This window comes from Carcharodon carcharias, chromosome 14 (assembly GCF_017639515.1).
Source record: "Carcharodon carcharias isolate sCarCar2 chromosome 14, sCarCar2.pri, whole genome shotgun sequence".
Lineage (NCBI taxonomy): Eukaryota > Metazoa > Chordata > Chondrichthyes > Lamniformes > Lamnidae > Carcharodon > Carcharodon carcharias.
Window position 1 is genome coordinate 145,071,733 of NC_054480.1, and position 16,989 is coordinate 145,088,721.

The 16,989-nt window shown below is 40.3% G+C and overlaps 1 protein-coding gene across 1 annotated transcript in view; it reads left to right on the top strand.

The window, feature by feature from the left end:
* Positions 1 to 890: 890 nt before the first annotated feature.
* The window catches only part of LOC121287241 (phospholipid-transporting ATPase IC-like), a 126,645-nt gene continuing 110,546 nt past the window's right edge, over positions 891 to 16,989 (top strand). The window contains exon 1 of the mRNA XM_041204939.1: positions 891 to 1,461. Coding sequence (XP_041060873.1) covers positions 1,434 to 1,461 — 28 coding nt within the window. The 5' untranslated portion in view covers positions 891 to 1,433. The remainder of the gene's footprint in view (positions 1,462 to 16,989) is intronic.

Below are 16,989 nucleotides of genomic sequence, written 5' to 3' on the forward strand. Positions count from 1 at the left end.
CTGTCAAAGCAGCTCTGAAGCGAAATGAAGTTGTCCTGTTCACACAAGCCAGCAGCAGCAACTTATAAGCTAAAGTACAAACAACTCGCATTAGCGAGCCCCACTCACCCCTCTTATCCCGCCCAGGGATGAGGTTTTCGAAAATGTGGCCTACCCGCCTGCCTGTTGCGCCCTGAAAAATCTGCACGGACGGCGCAAAATCACAGACAATCGGTGCCTCAAAGGCCTTAACTGTCCTGTTAATTAATGGCTGGGCGCAGCTCCCTTTTCATCGCCCGCTGGCCTAGCGAAATATCTCGACGGCGAGCGGTGATGTGGGGGCGCACAGCCGATGTTACTGTGCGTCATTTTACCTTCCCGCGTGTCGGGCCTGCCTGTCAGAATGTTACAATGGTCCAGCGCCCCAGGCACATAACACTTTTTTTTTTATTCTTTGGTGATATCCTTGACAAGAGCAGCTTTTATTGCACATCCCCTCACTGTCCCTGAGCAGTCTTTCTTAACGGTATAATCCAGCTTGGAATTTTGTCATTTCATAATATTTTACAAACCACAAGGTTATGAATTAAGGTTGTCTATATTAGGGGCTTAATTCGTTCAAGTGACATTTTAGGCTAACACCTTCAAAATAGAGGGAATCGTGGGAACATGAAACATTACACATTAATATCGTCAGCGGTAATTTCTGGCCATAACTCCTAAATATTGATACAAGCATCCGGGTCATAACATTGGTCATGATATCAGTTGTTAAAATCTGCCCCTATTTAAAATAAGCAACTCTTGTATTCATATAGCGCCTAATCGCTTCGAAGCCTGTTCAAGGCCATTACAGATTGAAATGCTTGTGATATTCTGTAGGTCCAGGATGCGTTGGCTCAAATAGAAAGAAGCATTTCCACCCTTTCCCAACTCTGGAAGATCCCCTCTGATGTAGACTGAGTCACCCACTGCCCACTTAGGCACAAAGCAAAGCGACTCAGACGGGGGATTAAGCCAAGCTTCAATTTGTCGGACTCGACCGCACGAGAAGGTCTTGTGTTCAGGAGATAAACTTGCATTGATATAGCACCCTTCACAACCTCAGGACGCCCAAAAAACGGTGACAAGCTCTGTTCGCTGTTCCTCCCAAACGAGATGATGCCAGAGCGTGATGTGATGCAATTTCCTCTCTGCAAACTGTATTAAATAATCGCTGAAAAAGAATTATACTTTGGCACTCAGCGGAGCACTCCCATTTCGACTTGCCCTGGCTTCAGACTTACAGGCTGTGGACAGGGATGAAGTAATATTTGATTCATCAGTTAAACTTCACCGTGTTTAGAATCTATCCCCGCCACAGGTCTTATTATGTAAAAATTGCATCAAAGGCAAAATCGTTCGAACCACATGGTGCCTGGCGATTTTCACTGGGGGAACTTGGTGCTAAGCAAATGTCTAGGAACGCAAACCGGTTGTCAGGTAAGTCTGTTTTATTTATATTTCAGCTGTGCAATGAGAAATTGTAAGTTGATAAGCTCCAACTTCAAGCTTTGTTCAGACAGGGCTTTGTAGGTGTCCGTGATACGATGTCAGTGAGCATCACACACCCAATAGAACTTAACTGCAGCTAGATTTAACATCCCGCTCATCAAAGGGTTAACGAGCGTGTTTGTAGGTAGTCGCAGTAGCTATCTACAAAGTTCATTGCGATCAGAAAGGGTTAATCAATCTGTATTCTGGCAACTCACAATGACATGCAGTTCATGGGGTTTTTTTTAAAATTGCCCAATCATTTACAAGTTACCAAAAGAGCGAATAGAAAATTGACTGACCGACATTGAAACAGAATATTGAACACTAAACCCATTCTGTCTCTCAATGCATTACAAAATAGTCATTGTTCACGTGTAATGGGATACAGCAGTTCTCTGGAACTGTAAAGGTTATACAAGGCTGAGAAACAACTATCACATTCATTAACAAGGTAAAAAGCAGAGTAATACCAGAATAAAATTTGTTCTTTACATTTTCTGAGATTTTTTTGCTAAAAGTTCCTCTTTTCAGTACATTTCCTCACACTTAACAGTATAGAAATGGATCTTATGTGGCTCCATAGGAATAGAGTAGAACTTTTGAAAAATTAAACTATGGTGGTTTAGATTGAAAGAATCTTACTACAACTAGGTTGGTGTGTATTTACGTCTATCATCTCTGATATCTGCTGGTTTTATGATATGGCAAGAGTAAAATTTTTTTGGTTTTATTTGAGATATGTTGACATGGCTGACACGACAATATTGATGCTATTCAACGTGTCTCAGGGCCTGAGGTTGGCTTGGCAAGGTTAGACATAGTGGCAGAATCTATTATACATTTCTTCACGGATGTTGACAGTTAAATGTGTTACTTTGTGGGCTATAGGTTGCTTCATTGAAATTTATTTCAAACCCTGTCACTTTATTTTTCAATAGCAGCACCAACACCACTTAGACTTCATTCTGAATGTGGCACTGAATTTAAACCCTTTTTATGGCTTAATCATGTTGAGAACTTGAAACCTTTGACAAATTCTTTGAAGTTATCAGTGCAAATGATCAAAGTGGTATTAAAATGTAAGCATGTGTGTCAGGGAACGTAATCCATGACATTTACCCCTTTGGCATGAAGGTCAAGGTTTCTGCAATAACTTTCACTGATAATTTATTCTTTTTTTTTTAATCCTTGTTAATTTTATTGGTTTATTTGTGATTTTTCAATGAGCTGGCGATCATTTTTTCCAAAACAGTCTGATCACATGTCACTGTTCATAATGGGCTTATGGCCAAGGATTATTAGTATTTAAAGTGACTGACTCACTGTGGCACTGAGGAAAGATAAAGGCTGTGATTCACAGGTGAGGAGAGGAAGAAGGAAACAGAGGTAGAATTAATTCTATGTTTTCTCTGCTTATTCCTGTTTTCTTCTTCTCAACTTTCCTTTTGCCACTTCTGAACTTGTTGATTATTTTTGTTCCGTTTTGGTTTTGATACGGTTGCTAGGAAGGAACTGTTTCCATTGTCAGGAGAGATGATAATAGGAGGACACAGATTAAAGATAATTGGAAAAGATCTGGGGGTGGGGGTGGGGGGGGTGGTGGTGGGGGAGGGAGATGGGGAGAATTCTTTACATGCAGTGAGTTGTTATCATCTGAAATGCACTAACAGAAAGGGTAGTGGAAGCAGATTCAATAAGAACTTTCGAAAGGGTATTGGAAGAAAAAATGATTGTGTGGCTGTGGAGAAAAAGCACAGAAAGTAGGACCAAATGGATAGCTCTTTCAAAAAAGTTGGCACTAGCATAATGGGCTGAATAGCCTTCTTCTGTGCTGTAAAAATTTATAATTCCATGGTTGGTTGTGTGCTAAGTCAATGATCTTTTCTAATTATTTTTGGTTTTGCAGTGATAACACCAAAATTGATCTTAATAGAGAAGGTGAAATATTTTGCTTTGGCATTAATGATAATTGACATATGCAGGATGAGCTAAACTGCTGATGAAAAAGCAATGTTAAATGTGTCTTGCATTATTGGTATGCTCTAATTTTTGCTTACAGTCTAAAATGGATGTAAAAAGAACAGGAAAAGGAAAGGTAAATAAATGTGTGTTAATCACTGTAAAAGTCTTACCAAGATCCTGATTAAGATTCATGCAAACTTTTTGCTCAATAGGAGGGATATAGAAAAAACTGCGTCCTGAACTCCATAACCAAATAGTAAGGAAGGGCGGTTTTTGGATATACTTGCAAAATATTACCAGAAGTGAATTATAGAGAGCATTTTTCAGCCATGCAGAAAAGCTGCATCAGCCATTTTTGAATATATTAAAAAACACTGGCTATTCCAATTATTGAAGCATTCAGTACCACTGAGGCAGCAGCAGAAGCAGTAGGAGTTTCCAGCAATTCCGTTTTCCTCACAGCTCATTGACTGTATCTATGCAGCAATTTGTGCACCCATCAACAATAATCTCAGTGAGAAAGGCTATGAATTTTACAATATACAAATGATATACAAACATTATCAGAGAACCATGCAAAATAATGGCATACTTCTAAGAAACACACACCATATTATTATACCGTGGTAATCGAGCTTCCTATATATCTTTGATGGAGAGAAACGATAGAGTTGTGGCTCTTCATAGACATGACTTATTTGTTGCGATCATACTGAGTGACATTTCTGCAAAATCCCCATAGACATCAGAACTCAGGTTGAATGAGGCACATTGGTGACTAAGGATCCTGATTGAGTAGACACTTGTGTTGTTGAAGTGATGTTCCAGATACATGTTGGACAGGGGGGTTATAACAAGAAAGTCAGAATAATGGAAGCAGTATACTGCACGTTGCACAAAATTGCTACAAACAGAGGCCTCAGCATTGACATGAGTGTATAAAGCACAAAATCACAGAAGGGCAGGAGGATGATAGTGCACAATAGCCACCAATAGAAGACCAAGCACTCTAACCTGGGTGACAAGTGTGTGTGGGTGATATTTTCTGGTTCTTCTTCCAGTTCAAGTGAGCTTTTCAACTGGACAGTAACATTTTCAAATGAAATTAATTCATTGTACAGAATGAGCCTCTAGTCAATTTCGTATTTGTTCAGGAAAATAGTGTCTATAAATAGACCAGATCATCTGGTAGTTTTAGATTCATTATTAGAACTGGGCAGTTTCATCCATATAAGAATGTCATGTTAACTTGTGACCTTTTGCATCACTGTAGCTTTGTACTCATAGTTGTTTTCAAGGCATGAAACCTCCTCCACACTTTGTGCCAGGGTGCTTCTTGTTTGGAAGCCTAAATTTACTTGGTCTGGGATTTGTTGCCATGCTTGCTATTAGCACAACCAAGGCTGGCATGCCAGTCTTATAGGGCTGGATTTTCGTGGAGTTGGGGCGATGCCATGGATCTTTAAAAATGGCTGACCGGACCCAATAGCGGGATTCCCCTGCCAATCGCGCCCCCCACCCCCTTTTCGGTGCCCCCAATTTTCGCTATCGCCAGAGAATGATGTGGGCAAGCAGGCCCTGCATTCCTGGCCAACTAATAAAAGTATGGACTCTCTGCCACAGCTCCACACAAGAGAAAACATCATTTGATCGACAGCTGTTTTTCCTTAGATCTATTTTGTCACTGGCTCAATGTTTCTTTACACAAGATTAAGAGGTGTCAAGTGTTTATTGATACTCTAAAGGTTCGGTTGATTGATACTTTTATAGGGTTGGGTAGAGATTGAGAAGGTGGGAGGGGTGAGAGCTGGAGGGCCTAATATTGAACTAAACAACTGGAAAGAAATCCCAGAGAACTGAGGCGGGCTTTATTACCAGCCCAGAATGAAAATTGCCTCTTTCAAGGCATTTCAAGGCAGGAAGTTTTCCAACTTGCACTATCGACCTCTAACATGAAAATCCAGCCCACAATGTCAGAGGTGTTGTCTTTCAAATAAAAACATGGTCTCTCAGATTGATGTAAAAGATCCCAGGGCACAATTTTGAAGAAAGGCAGGGGAGCTCTCCCCAATTTCCTGGTAAATATTTATCCCTCAATGAACACTTAAGAACATTATCTGATTATTATCCCATTGTTGTTCGTGGGAGCTTGTTGTGCTCAAATTTCCTCCTGCATTTCCTGCATTATAACAGCGACTACACTTAAAAAAAATTTCATTGGCTGTAAAGTGCATTGAGATGTCCTGAAGTCATAACAGCTACTATATAAATGTAATCCTTCCTTCTTCCCTTCTTCCCTCCCGCCCTTCCTTCCTTCTATCCTTCCTTCCTTCCTTCTTCCCTTCCATCCTTTCTCCCTCTCCCCCTCCCTTTCCCCCCCCCCCCCCCGTTTTGCAGCCAATAACATTCAAAAACACACTAGAAGGACTTTCTGCTGTTATGATCAAAATATAGCCATAGATATTAGCTAAAACAATTCAATGAGTATCACAGTATCTTTACAGTGCAGAAGGAAGCTTTTCGGCCCATTGCGAGTGCACTGGCTCTCTGAAAGAGATTCCACCTAGTCCCCTGCCTTATCTATGGCCTGAATATTGCCGTCAGCGTGTGGGGCCGGGCCTGACACACTGATGCACAAAATGACACGCGTGCGCCCCAACGTCATCGCGCGTCATTTAGATATTACGTTTGGCAGGCACACGCCGGAGGCAGCTGTGCGCCCACTGAACTGTCAATGGCCTAGTAAGGCTATTAAAAAAACAATTAAGGTAGTTATCAATGCTACCTTAAGGTTGGCGGGCAGGCAAAGAGCCCAAGCGGCCTTTGCGTTTTTCAGGAAACCTCATCCACGGGCGGGATGAGGTTACCTGAAGATTTTATAAAATAATTAATTAATTTTTGCACAATTCACAGACATGTCGCAGCTCATGTGACACTGCCATATGAGGGGGCATGTTTAAATAATTTTTAACTTTATTATACTAAAACTTTTATTTTGTACTTAATCTCCCTGAAGCAGCTCCGTGCCTCAGGGGGTTTTTCCAGACTCTATCGCACGCCTGCACGCAGGCCCCAACTCTCCCTCCTCCCCCCGCCCACACAGGTAGCGCAGAGCCATGCGTCATGCTGGGCGGGCCTTAATTGGCCCTCCCACGTAAAATGGCGGCATGCAGCCAATCGCAAGTGGCACTGTGTCCACTCCCGCCTGCTCCTGCCCAGACTACCCGGCATAGGTACACCTCTGGCCTATGTCTACATCATATTAAGGCAAAAAGATCAGTTGGAATGAAACATCCCTGGTAACTCAACAATGTAAAATTTTCTTAGTATCTGGAGCATTTGAACAAATCCACCTTAACTAGCAATTATATACTTGTTGCTAATTTCTAAGTAGCAACTTTACTTGTTCTTACCTGATTAATTTTGTTTTGAAAGTGCTTATTGTTTGACTTAGTAATCACGCACCACAAATCTGAACTCTGAAAAGATATACCTTATAACTGAGAGGAGCTTCTGCACCCATTTTCCCACTCCAATTTAGAGTGCTGACATTCTCAGCAGCACAGAAGAGTAACATTTGCAGCAAAAAATGGAAGCAACTAGTCAAGCATACCGTTTTTTAAAAAAAAATTAAATCAACTTAGTTAAACAAGGGGTAATTTAATAATCTCCCGCCATAAATCTGGGACCCATAAATCAATCTTATGCCAGAGGTTGGCAGATGGAATATAGTGTGGGAAAATGTGAGGTTCTACACTTTGGCAGGAAGAATAGAGGGACTGAATATTATTTAAATGGAGAAAGGCTGAAGAAAGCTGCAGCACAGAGGGATTTGGGGATCCTTGTGCATGAATCTCGAAAAGCTAATGTACAAGTTCAGCAGGTAATAGGGAAGGCAAATGGAATGTTGGCCTTTATTTGAAAGGTAATGGAGTATAAAAATAGGGAAGTCTTGCTAAAATTATACAAGGCACTAGTTAGGCTACAACTAGAATATTGTGAACAGTTTTGGTCCCTTTATCTAAGGACCGATATACTGGCATTGGAGGGAGTCCAGAGAAGGTTCACTACGTTGGTCCTGGGTATGGAAGGATTTTCTTACGAGGAGAGGTTGAGTAGGTTGGGCCTGTACTCAATGGAAACAAAAGCAGAAACAGAAATACCTGGAAAAACTCAGCAGGTCTGGCAGCATCGGCGGAGAAGAGCACAGTTGACGTTTCGAATCCTCTTGACCCTTCAACTCGAAATGACAACTGTGCTCTTCTCCGCCGATGCTGCCAGACCTGCTGAGTTTTTCCAGGTATTTCTGTTTCTGCTTTTGTTTTGGATTTCCAGCATCCACAGTTTTTTGTTTTTATCTCTGTACTCATTGGAGTTTGGAAGAATGAGAGCTGAACCTTATTGAAACATATAACATTCTTAGGAAACTTGACAGAGTAGAAGCTGAGAGGTTGTTTCCCCTTGTCGGAGAGTATATGACCAGAGGGTATAGTCCCAGAGTCAGGGGTCGCCCATTTAAGACAGAGATGAGGAAGAATTTCTTCTCTCAGAGGGTAATGAATCTGTGGAATTCTTTACCACAGAGGGCTGTAGAGGCTGCGTTGCTAAGTATATTCAAGACTGAGATGGGCAGATTTTTAATCAGTAAGAGAATCGAGGGGTTATGGGGAAAAGGCAGGAAAGGGGAGTTGAGGATTATCAGATCAGCCATGATCTCAATGAATGGCAGAGCAGACTCAATGGGCTGAATGGCCTACTTCTGCTCCTACCCTTATGATCTTATTAAGGTTGCTGACAGAAAGCTAAGTCTTGTAAAGAAATATTTACCAGAACTGGTTTGGTGAAATATTTTACAAAGCTTTTAACTGCAGGATAACATGACACATTAGTAGCTCTACTGTGTACGTATTTGGCTCTCAAGTAACGAAAATGACCAAATCCAGATTCTAGATTTCCTCACTGAGCTTCTGGTCCCTTCTAATAACCCAGTATTTTGTTCTGTTAAGATAATTATAAGAGTTGTATCTGAGCCTTTTCAGTTATAATTTCTACTTTTACTATATGCCAAGATTTGAAAATAATACTTGTTGATTTGATAGCGTCTCCAGTAGGCACAAAAATACCTTTCAGCCTGCTGTATGAATGGAGATATATTTGTCTTGTGTTCGATCCAGTTCTCAGTACCTATGTTAATAGCGATTGTAAACACATTTGAGATTAATAATCCTGAAGACCAAGCAATTGATCCAGATTTCTAAGGACCGTTTTGATAGAAACATTGTACAGGATAGTCTTGTAGGAGCCAGGAGCATCAGGTGAATTAGGATCCCATTCCCCAAAAAAAACACAATTGACTGAATACATGATATGAATACAGATTTACCCCACCTTGTCCAAAGAATTAAATGAGGCATCAATAATGAAAAAAGCTTCAAGAGATGGATGCAGGAATTGTACTAATTAACTATGCAGTTAAAACCAAGATGAACTGAGATTAAAAATTTTAATTATGAGAATAATTGCAACTACTTTTTTTTGCATTGTTTTGACAACCCTACCTTCTTAAAATGTAAAAGTATTTTATAAAGCTTCTCCATGGTTCAGCAAGTTTATCCTGCAGCTAGCTGAACCAAACAGACCAACAAGATGCCAACTTTGCTCGCTAATTTACGTTGTTAGCTGATCTCAACAGGAATAAACATAATTGACTTCAGCAATCCTGTGTTAGTGAGGGCAAAAATCATCCAGGATTTTCACTCCTGGTAGCTAAGTAGCAAATTTGGAATAGTTTGTCCGTACTCACTGTAAAAGCTCACACCTGATTATTGGCTGTTTGAATGCAGTAGCAGAGGAATGATTGACATCTATGCATATATACATCAGCAACCAGCCTTCAGGGAAAGACTTATGGAGAAAGGTGCAAGAAAAAAGAAAATAAAAGCACTATCTATGATATCTGTGCATTCACTCATTCTTTTCATTCATTAGAATGATTAAACCAACTGAATGGCTCAGTAAATTAATATGCTGTCCATTGTGCTTGGTGCGAATCCTTAAAGTACCAATTTCTGTGCAGAGTTATCTGGTGACCCTTGGATTGTGACAATTGAGCTTAGTGCACCTAAGCTAAGAAAGATAGAAAAATGCACCAGGTATCGAGCCCTGACGCCTGCAGGTACATAGATGTGTTATGATATGGCAGGCAGATCAAATCCACAAGGGAAACTTGGCCATGCTATCACAACAGTTTTGCAATTTGTATTTATTATGAGAAGGTTTATGCACTGACACCTTCAGAGATTTTAAAATTAAGTTATAACATTTATTAACAAAAGGAAAAAATAAAATAATAAACACACACAAGATTATAGCAACATGGTTATTTAGTCTTAACAGTTCCCAAAATTCTTAATTAAACTGACTCTCAACTACACGCCCCCTTTAAGGCAACAGATTCGAAATTATAAAATCAACCCAGCAAGGTTACCACACCAACCACTTGACAGTGGAATTCCAAAGGCTTGTAACACAGCTCTAGTTACTGGACGTAGCAGGCTTCCGCTAAAGTGGCTAGAGGCTTTTCCCCAAGGACTGCTTCACACGGGACACCTTTCGATCTTACACGGTCACACCACCTACATAATCTTCAATTCTTCTTTATATATGTTTACTCTCTCTTTGGTCTGTGAATTCCATTGTTCTACAGGTCTTTGGAAATTTACTTTTCTTATATAAAAATCTTTCATGTTGTCAATATGGCCTATTTCCTTTTGGGAGATAATAACCTTGCCCTATTTATCTTGTTATTTGTAAACATCCTGCCATCCCTTTGAAACGCAAATATCTTTCTACTTATCTTAATAAGCAAATTTCCTTCATGCCCTACCCTCATCCATGTTTACTCATCAGCATTTCAAATGCCTTTTTACGCCTAACTTCTTTTTATAATTTCAACCTTGCAGTTTATCTGACTCTAATTCAATTAAATCAGTCACAAAGACAAAATCATCCACACTCATACCTATAAGTCTACAATAATATTATGAAAAATAGTATAGCTTTATGACAGATGCTCTGTGGTTGGGTTCTGCCTTGGTTGTGACACAACCTCCCATAGTCCAAATAAATGCATGAAGACCAGATCATGCTCGGTTGTGACATCACATCCAGACTTTGGGCCCACATGCCAAGAAAGGGATTAGGCTTGACGACGCTGTCCCTTCCTTAGTCCAATTCATTGCTAGCTCTTGCTATCCGAGCTTACACTTGAAAGATGCCCACTTGATAAAGGTTTTAGGCAAGCCAGGACAAGTGGAACCCTGTCCCAGGAGGTTTCTGCCTTCAGAAGGCTGAAGGTGCCAAGGGGATAAAGGAAGAAAGTGAATAATTGCCTTTGAGTTTCGTTAAATTGATCTCTGAGGATATTTTAGTTTCAACCAAACATATTTAATTTAATATATTGAATAATTTTAACGCACAACCTTTTAAAGAAATGTTCATCCAAGGAATGCCAATGCTACTAGTCCATTTCCTGTGTAATTGCAGAGAAGATCAGATGAAACAGGGTAAGACTCTGGGGTAAGTAGACCAGCGTGTGCAGTTACAACTCAGTCTTAATTTTTAAGTAATTGTGTCTTTATTTTAAAAAACACTTTAAATTTTATGTTATTATTTATAGTTAAGCAGCACAGAAAGGGAACTGGCTAGGGAATCTCTCTGCAGTGTAGGCTGAGAAGCTGGGAGATGTAAAACTGAGATCCTGCAATACATTCAATGACGGGCGAGCGTACTTACAAAATGACACATTTATATATCACCGATCAATGTAGACATAGGAATTTATTAGCTGATCTTCCATGGTACTGCCCCAGGTTAGTCAGGATAAAGTTACTTCCACTCTGAATGCATTAGTGATGCTGCAGGTATAGGTAGGGCGGGGGGCATCTGCAGCTCATATAGTGCTAGGAGGCCACAGGAGCCAATGGGAATGGTGATGCCCAATAAGGATGCATGACATGCATAGGAAATTTAGTGTATGAAGAAAGTGGAAGATAAAAGTGGGACAAAACATGGTAACAGGGAGCAAGATTTCAGAGACAGATGTAAGCTTTTTGGTGCTTATGGATTGTCTTATCCAACGATCACTAATCAGCTTTAGCTCAATCTCCTTTTTAAAGTAAATTCTGAGACAACATGATTTCTTAGCAGATGGCATTCCAATTATCCCTCTTTTATTGTGACAGTAAATTTAGTTAAGATGGTACATAAGCGGAACACTTTCATTAATGAATGCACATCCTGTTAATGGAAAAACCTACGGGATATCAGGTGGTCACAGAAAAGCTGACTCTGCATGTAAATGGATTTGTTATGAGACATACACCATGGAGTTATGTACTGTGTTTGATGTTTAAACAATGTATGTGCATGGGTAACACTTCAGTGGAAAATAAATTAAAGAAAAGTAATGTTGAGTCACATTTAATAGTAAAAACGAGCATCATAAGAACAACTGCAGAGTGTATATTGAATGTTGTTTCTAATACACTTGAATAAAGCAATTTGTTCCGAGTGCCTATCCTGCCAGGCTCATGGGTACATCCATTATCAATGATCTTGATAAACAGAACAGCCTAAATTGCTTTTAACAAGCAGTATAAGTTTTCACCTTCTTAACCTTGAAATAGGATGGTAATCATGCTTATCTAAACCAGCCTGGTTAACCCTGTCCTTCAATGATTATGATTACCAAAGCACCCTAATTAATTTCTTGTTACATTGCGCACAGCAGTAATTTTTTCATCTTCACCATGTGGGCAATGAAATGACAGAGCGAATGTCTCAGCCATTATACATCCTTCCTGATTTTCATCCCATTGATGTTGATGGAGTGAAATCAATGGGTTATACACAGTCCGTGTGGCAAAGGTGAATATTTACCTTGAAGATAAAATCTTCTGGTGAGGTCGGGTTAAATGGATAATTGAGCCAGGATGCATGGATGTAATGTTGTTCACTCTTAAAAGTCATACATTACGCCCCTAAGATGGAATTAGTTGTCAGTAAATTTAAGATAGTGCATTTGCTGGATAAAAAATGTTCTAAGTACACTTTGCATGGAAGAGCAGCACGATTTGGGAGTTCAAATTCGTAAGGCATTAAAAGCAGCATTCAGATGGAGAAGTTAGAAAAAGTTAATGGAACACTGCTCCTTGACCAGAAACGTTAACTGTGTTTCTCTCTCCACACATGCTTCAGGCTGCTGCGTATTTCATTTTCTGTTATTATTATTCTGCATGTTGCGTATACATAGATAGTGTCCTATAAGTCGACCTGGTGTATAAGACAACTCCACTTTTTTGGTGCCAAAGATCACGTTTAGGCCTATGCTTGGCATATAATTCAACCCTCATTTTCTGCTAAGAAATGCTACACTTGCATTCGGAGTTGCCTCAATTTTTCATCTCAGAAATGTACGTTTTACTCATTTTATCAGTTGGTGTTTCGGGCAATGTCACCAAGAAGGTGTGCAAGAGTTTAAGACAAGCCCACACATTGGCAGACTGTGCATGATGAACAACGGACTGAAATGGGTCCTCCGGCAATAAGAATGAAGTACAAAGCTGGTTTCAAGCTAAAACTCACAGCGTTTTCTAACTTGTCAAATAACTGCTGCAGTGGGGAAATTTGGTATTCGTGAGAAGCTGGTGTGAGAATAGAAGAAGAATGAATCGTCCTGAAGAAGATGGCCAAGACCCAAATGCACCATGAGAACCGGGACCAGGCACTGGCCTGATCTTGAGAAGCAAGTATCAGAATGGGTCCTCGAAAATCATCATCAGAAATGCAATGTATATATATAGACTTAAGTGGGCCAAATCAAACCCTGAGTCCAGCAAAGATTTCAGAGCAACAGCTAGTTGGTGTAGCTGCTTTATGGAATGTTTCTAAAGGCAAGGGAGAGATGTGGAGAATTTTTCCCTTTTCTCACCTTGTGGATGACCGCGACAAGATGTATTTTAGGGAAGAAGTATTTTAACCCCTTGAATGCTGTGACTTTTAAAGAACGGACACAAAACAGGCTTTCTTGTAAGTTTAAATCAAAAGAAAGGATAAACATTTATTTCTTGCAACAGTTGAAATGTAAATGCCACGAACACCATTCACTCCACACACACACAAGAAAAGATCATTTCTAAAGTTGTGGAATGAACTTGGTTATCTTAATGAGTTAAAAAAAAAGGCCAGTCCCTGAGCTGGCAGTTGAAATGTTGCAGGCCTGAAGGATTGTTTCTAAATGCACTGAAGAAAAATGAAGGCCAGTGGTTTCCACCCCAAACAATGGCAAGGTTCTGGCTTTCCTGTTGGAGTTGGTTGAACTCCTGTAATAAAGAATTAGCATCTTGCATGTAAAATGAAATAGCCCCAAATCTCTGCCTAAGGTGACTTTTGAAGCAGGGTCCACCCTTGTGCTGGATGAGAGATGGTTTCCCTCTAGTCTTCATATCCCAGGCTGACCCACTGAGCTGCCCTTGAGAATTAATAAGATATTGGCTATCTCCAGCCAGTTTCTGTCAGGTGATAATAGTATTAATGTATTCCACACAATGGGCTGATGGCAATTGCCATTGACATGCAGTAGAGAATGAATGATATGTCATCAGCATTCTAGTCATGAGCAGTCTTCTGAATGCCTTTATTTGAAGTCCCATCTTCATGGCGCCAGAAAGTCTAACTGCCATTATTAGTTTATGGCTCTTCAATTGACGTGGAGAGGACATTTTAATGACTTTCCAGAGACATGTTCAGACATAAAGTAGTTTCCTGTGTGTATAGAAACCACAAAATAAGTTGGCCAACTCTCTGGACTTCATTTATGAAAATGTCATATCTCAGGCTGCCTTTTAAAAGTACAGTCCACCCTCCTAATAAATATAAGGGACAGTTGACATGACTGTGATACGCTTTATGAAAGGAAATGTCAAGTGTGGCAGAAGACCTAGATTGTTCAGAGATATCAGAAGTGCTTGATGACAAAATTACCAGTTTCCAATGATTCATCGTCAGACATCGGCAAAAGCACAAGTACCCATTGTGTCACATCGACAATATGGATGAAACGCTCATGAGTTTCAATATCCCCTGCAGCCAAACTGTGGGGTGGAAAGGTTCAAAATCATTCTGGTGAAAACCACAAGACATGACAAGACAGGATTCACAATGATACTAACCCCTGTCTGCCTGATGGAATGAAATTAAAACCTATGGAAATTTTCAAATATAAAACCATGCTGGAAATCAAGTTTCCTGCAGGAGTTTTTGTGCATGTCCGTGACATGGTTGGATGGATGAGGATGGAGTGAAGCTGTGGACGATTATGTGTGTAATAGGCATCCTAGTGGCCTATGCAAAGAATACAGTTTATTAATGTGGGATGTGTTCAGATCCCATACAACCAATGAGTTCAAGAGGTGCCTGTGAAGAAATAACACTCACATTGCGGTTATACCAGGACATCTAATATCTAGGGTTCAACCATTGGATCTGTGCCTCAACAAGCCATTCAAGGATCATGTTCACACTGAATGGAATAGGTGGATGGTTGATGGAGAAAAAACTTTCACAAAGAGTGAAGTGCGGGTGGGGGAAGGAGGGAGAGCCGGGCAGCAATGCGCAGTTTGCACATGGGAGCAAAAGAGCGCTGCGGTCTCCCTGAGGCACAGAGCTGCCTCAGGGCGGTTGACGGGCTTTACGAAAAAATTAATAAAGAGCAGAAAAATTCAATTAAACATGCTCCCTCATGTGACTTGTGTCACATGATACGGGACATGTTCTTAGGTTCAAATGAAACTTTTTATTCATTTGTAATAGCTTCAGGAAACCTCATCCCGCTCGTGTAAGGTTGGATGGGCAGTATAAAATTCAGGTTAATTACCTGGTTAATGGCCTTAATAGGCCGATCATTTATTGGCGGGTGCACAGCCGACTCTGGCGTGTGCCTACTGAACGAAATATCGTGCGACTTCGCGATGACATCAGGACGCACGCCCAATGTCATCGCACATCATTTAATGTTCCGGCGTGTCAGGTGCATGCCCGCACACCGAATGTAAAATTCTGCCCATAGAATATAAAAATTGAGATAATGGTGAATCTATGTTGAACTTTAGTAAGATCACAGTTGGAATAATTTCTGCAGATTTGGGATCTACAAATTTGGAATGATGTTCAGGCAATAGTGAGGGTGCAGTGAAGACTCACTACGTGCAGCTTGGAAGGAGAAGCTACAAATACAAATAGAGACTGGAAATATTGAGTCTCTTTCCTTTAGAATGGCAAAGCTTGCAGCGTGATTTGGTGGAAATGTTTAAAGACATGAAGAAATTGAGCAGAGTGGGGTAGAAACAGGTTGTTGCTAATGATTAACAGATCTAGAACAAGGGTGGAGAAGATTAAGTGTAAAAGAGATAGGATAGACATCAGGAGAAACTTTTTTTATAGGTGGTTATGAGGCTTTGGAATAAAGGAGTAAAGTTCGTGATAGAAGCAGAGACAAACATTTAAGAATAGGTTATATACATGTTTGAAAGTGACCCGTCTATTCAATCGGTGTCATAATTGACCCTGAGATGTGCTACACACGCCATCACTCAGACTGAGTATTTCTACCTCCATAACCTTGCTTGACTTCACCCTATCTCAGCTCATTTGCTGCTAAAACCATGATTTATGCTTCTGTTATCTCGAGACTTGACTATTCCAATGCACTCCTGGCTGGCCTCTCACATTGTGCCCTCCGTAAACATGAGGTCATCCAAAACTCTGCTGCCCAACTCACACCGAGTCTCATTCCTTTTCACCACGGTGCTCATTGACCTACATTGGCTCCCGGTCAAACAACATCTTGATTTTAAAATTCTCATCCCTCCATGGCCTTGCCCCTCTCAATCTCTGTGATCTTCTTCAGCCCCACACCCTCCGACATTTTGACACTTACCTGCTCCTGACCTCTTGAGTATTCTTCCATCATTGGTGGCCATGCCTTCAGTTACCTAGGCCCCCAAACTCTGGAATTCCCTCCCTACACCCCTCCACCTCACTTCTGCATTGTAAGATTTTGTTTATAATGCCCCTGTGAAGTGCCTGATGCTTTATTACATTAAAGGCAAGATATAAATGTAACCTTGTTGAAAGAAAAGGGAATAAAATTAACTAAGAACATTGTGGGCATGTAGGATTATGATTAATGTTAAATTGAAAAGTAAGCACAATTACAGACTATCTGGGCTGAATGCCCTGTTTCTCTATTGTAATTTGTACATGTGTATAGGAATTTCTCTACTGTACAGGTGGTGCACATATAGCACCTTTAACATAGTAAAAAATATTACAGCATGATAATAGGTACTTTGCACTATAAATGTGGAGGTCAGAGTTTATAATAAAAATAGGCTAAAAATGTGACAACAGGAAGTAAGTTCTGTAACCAGGACATACATGCAGATATAAGAA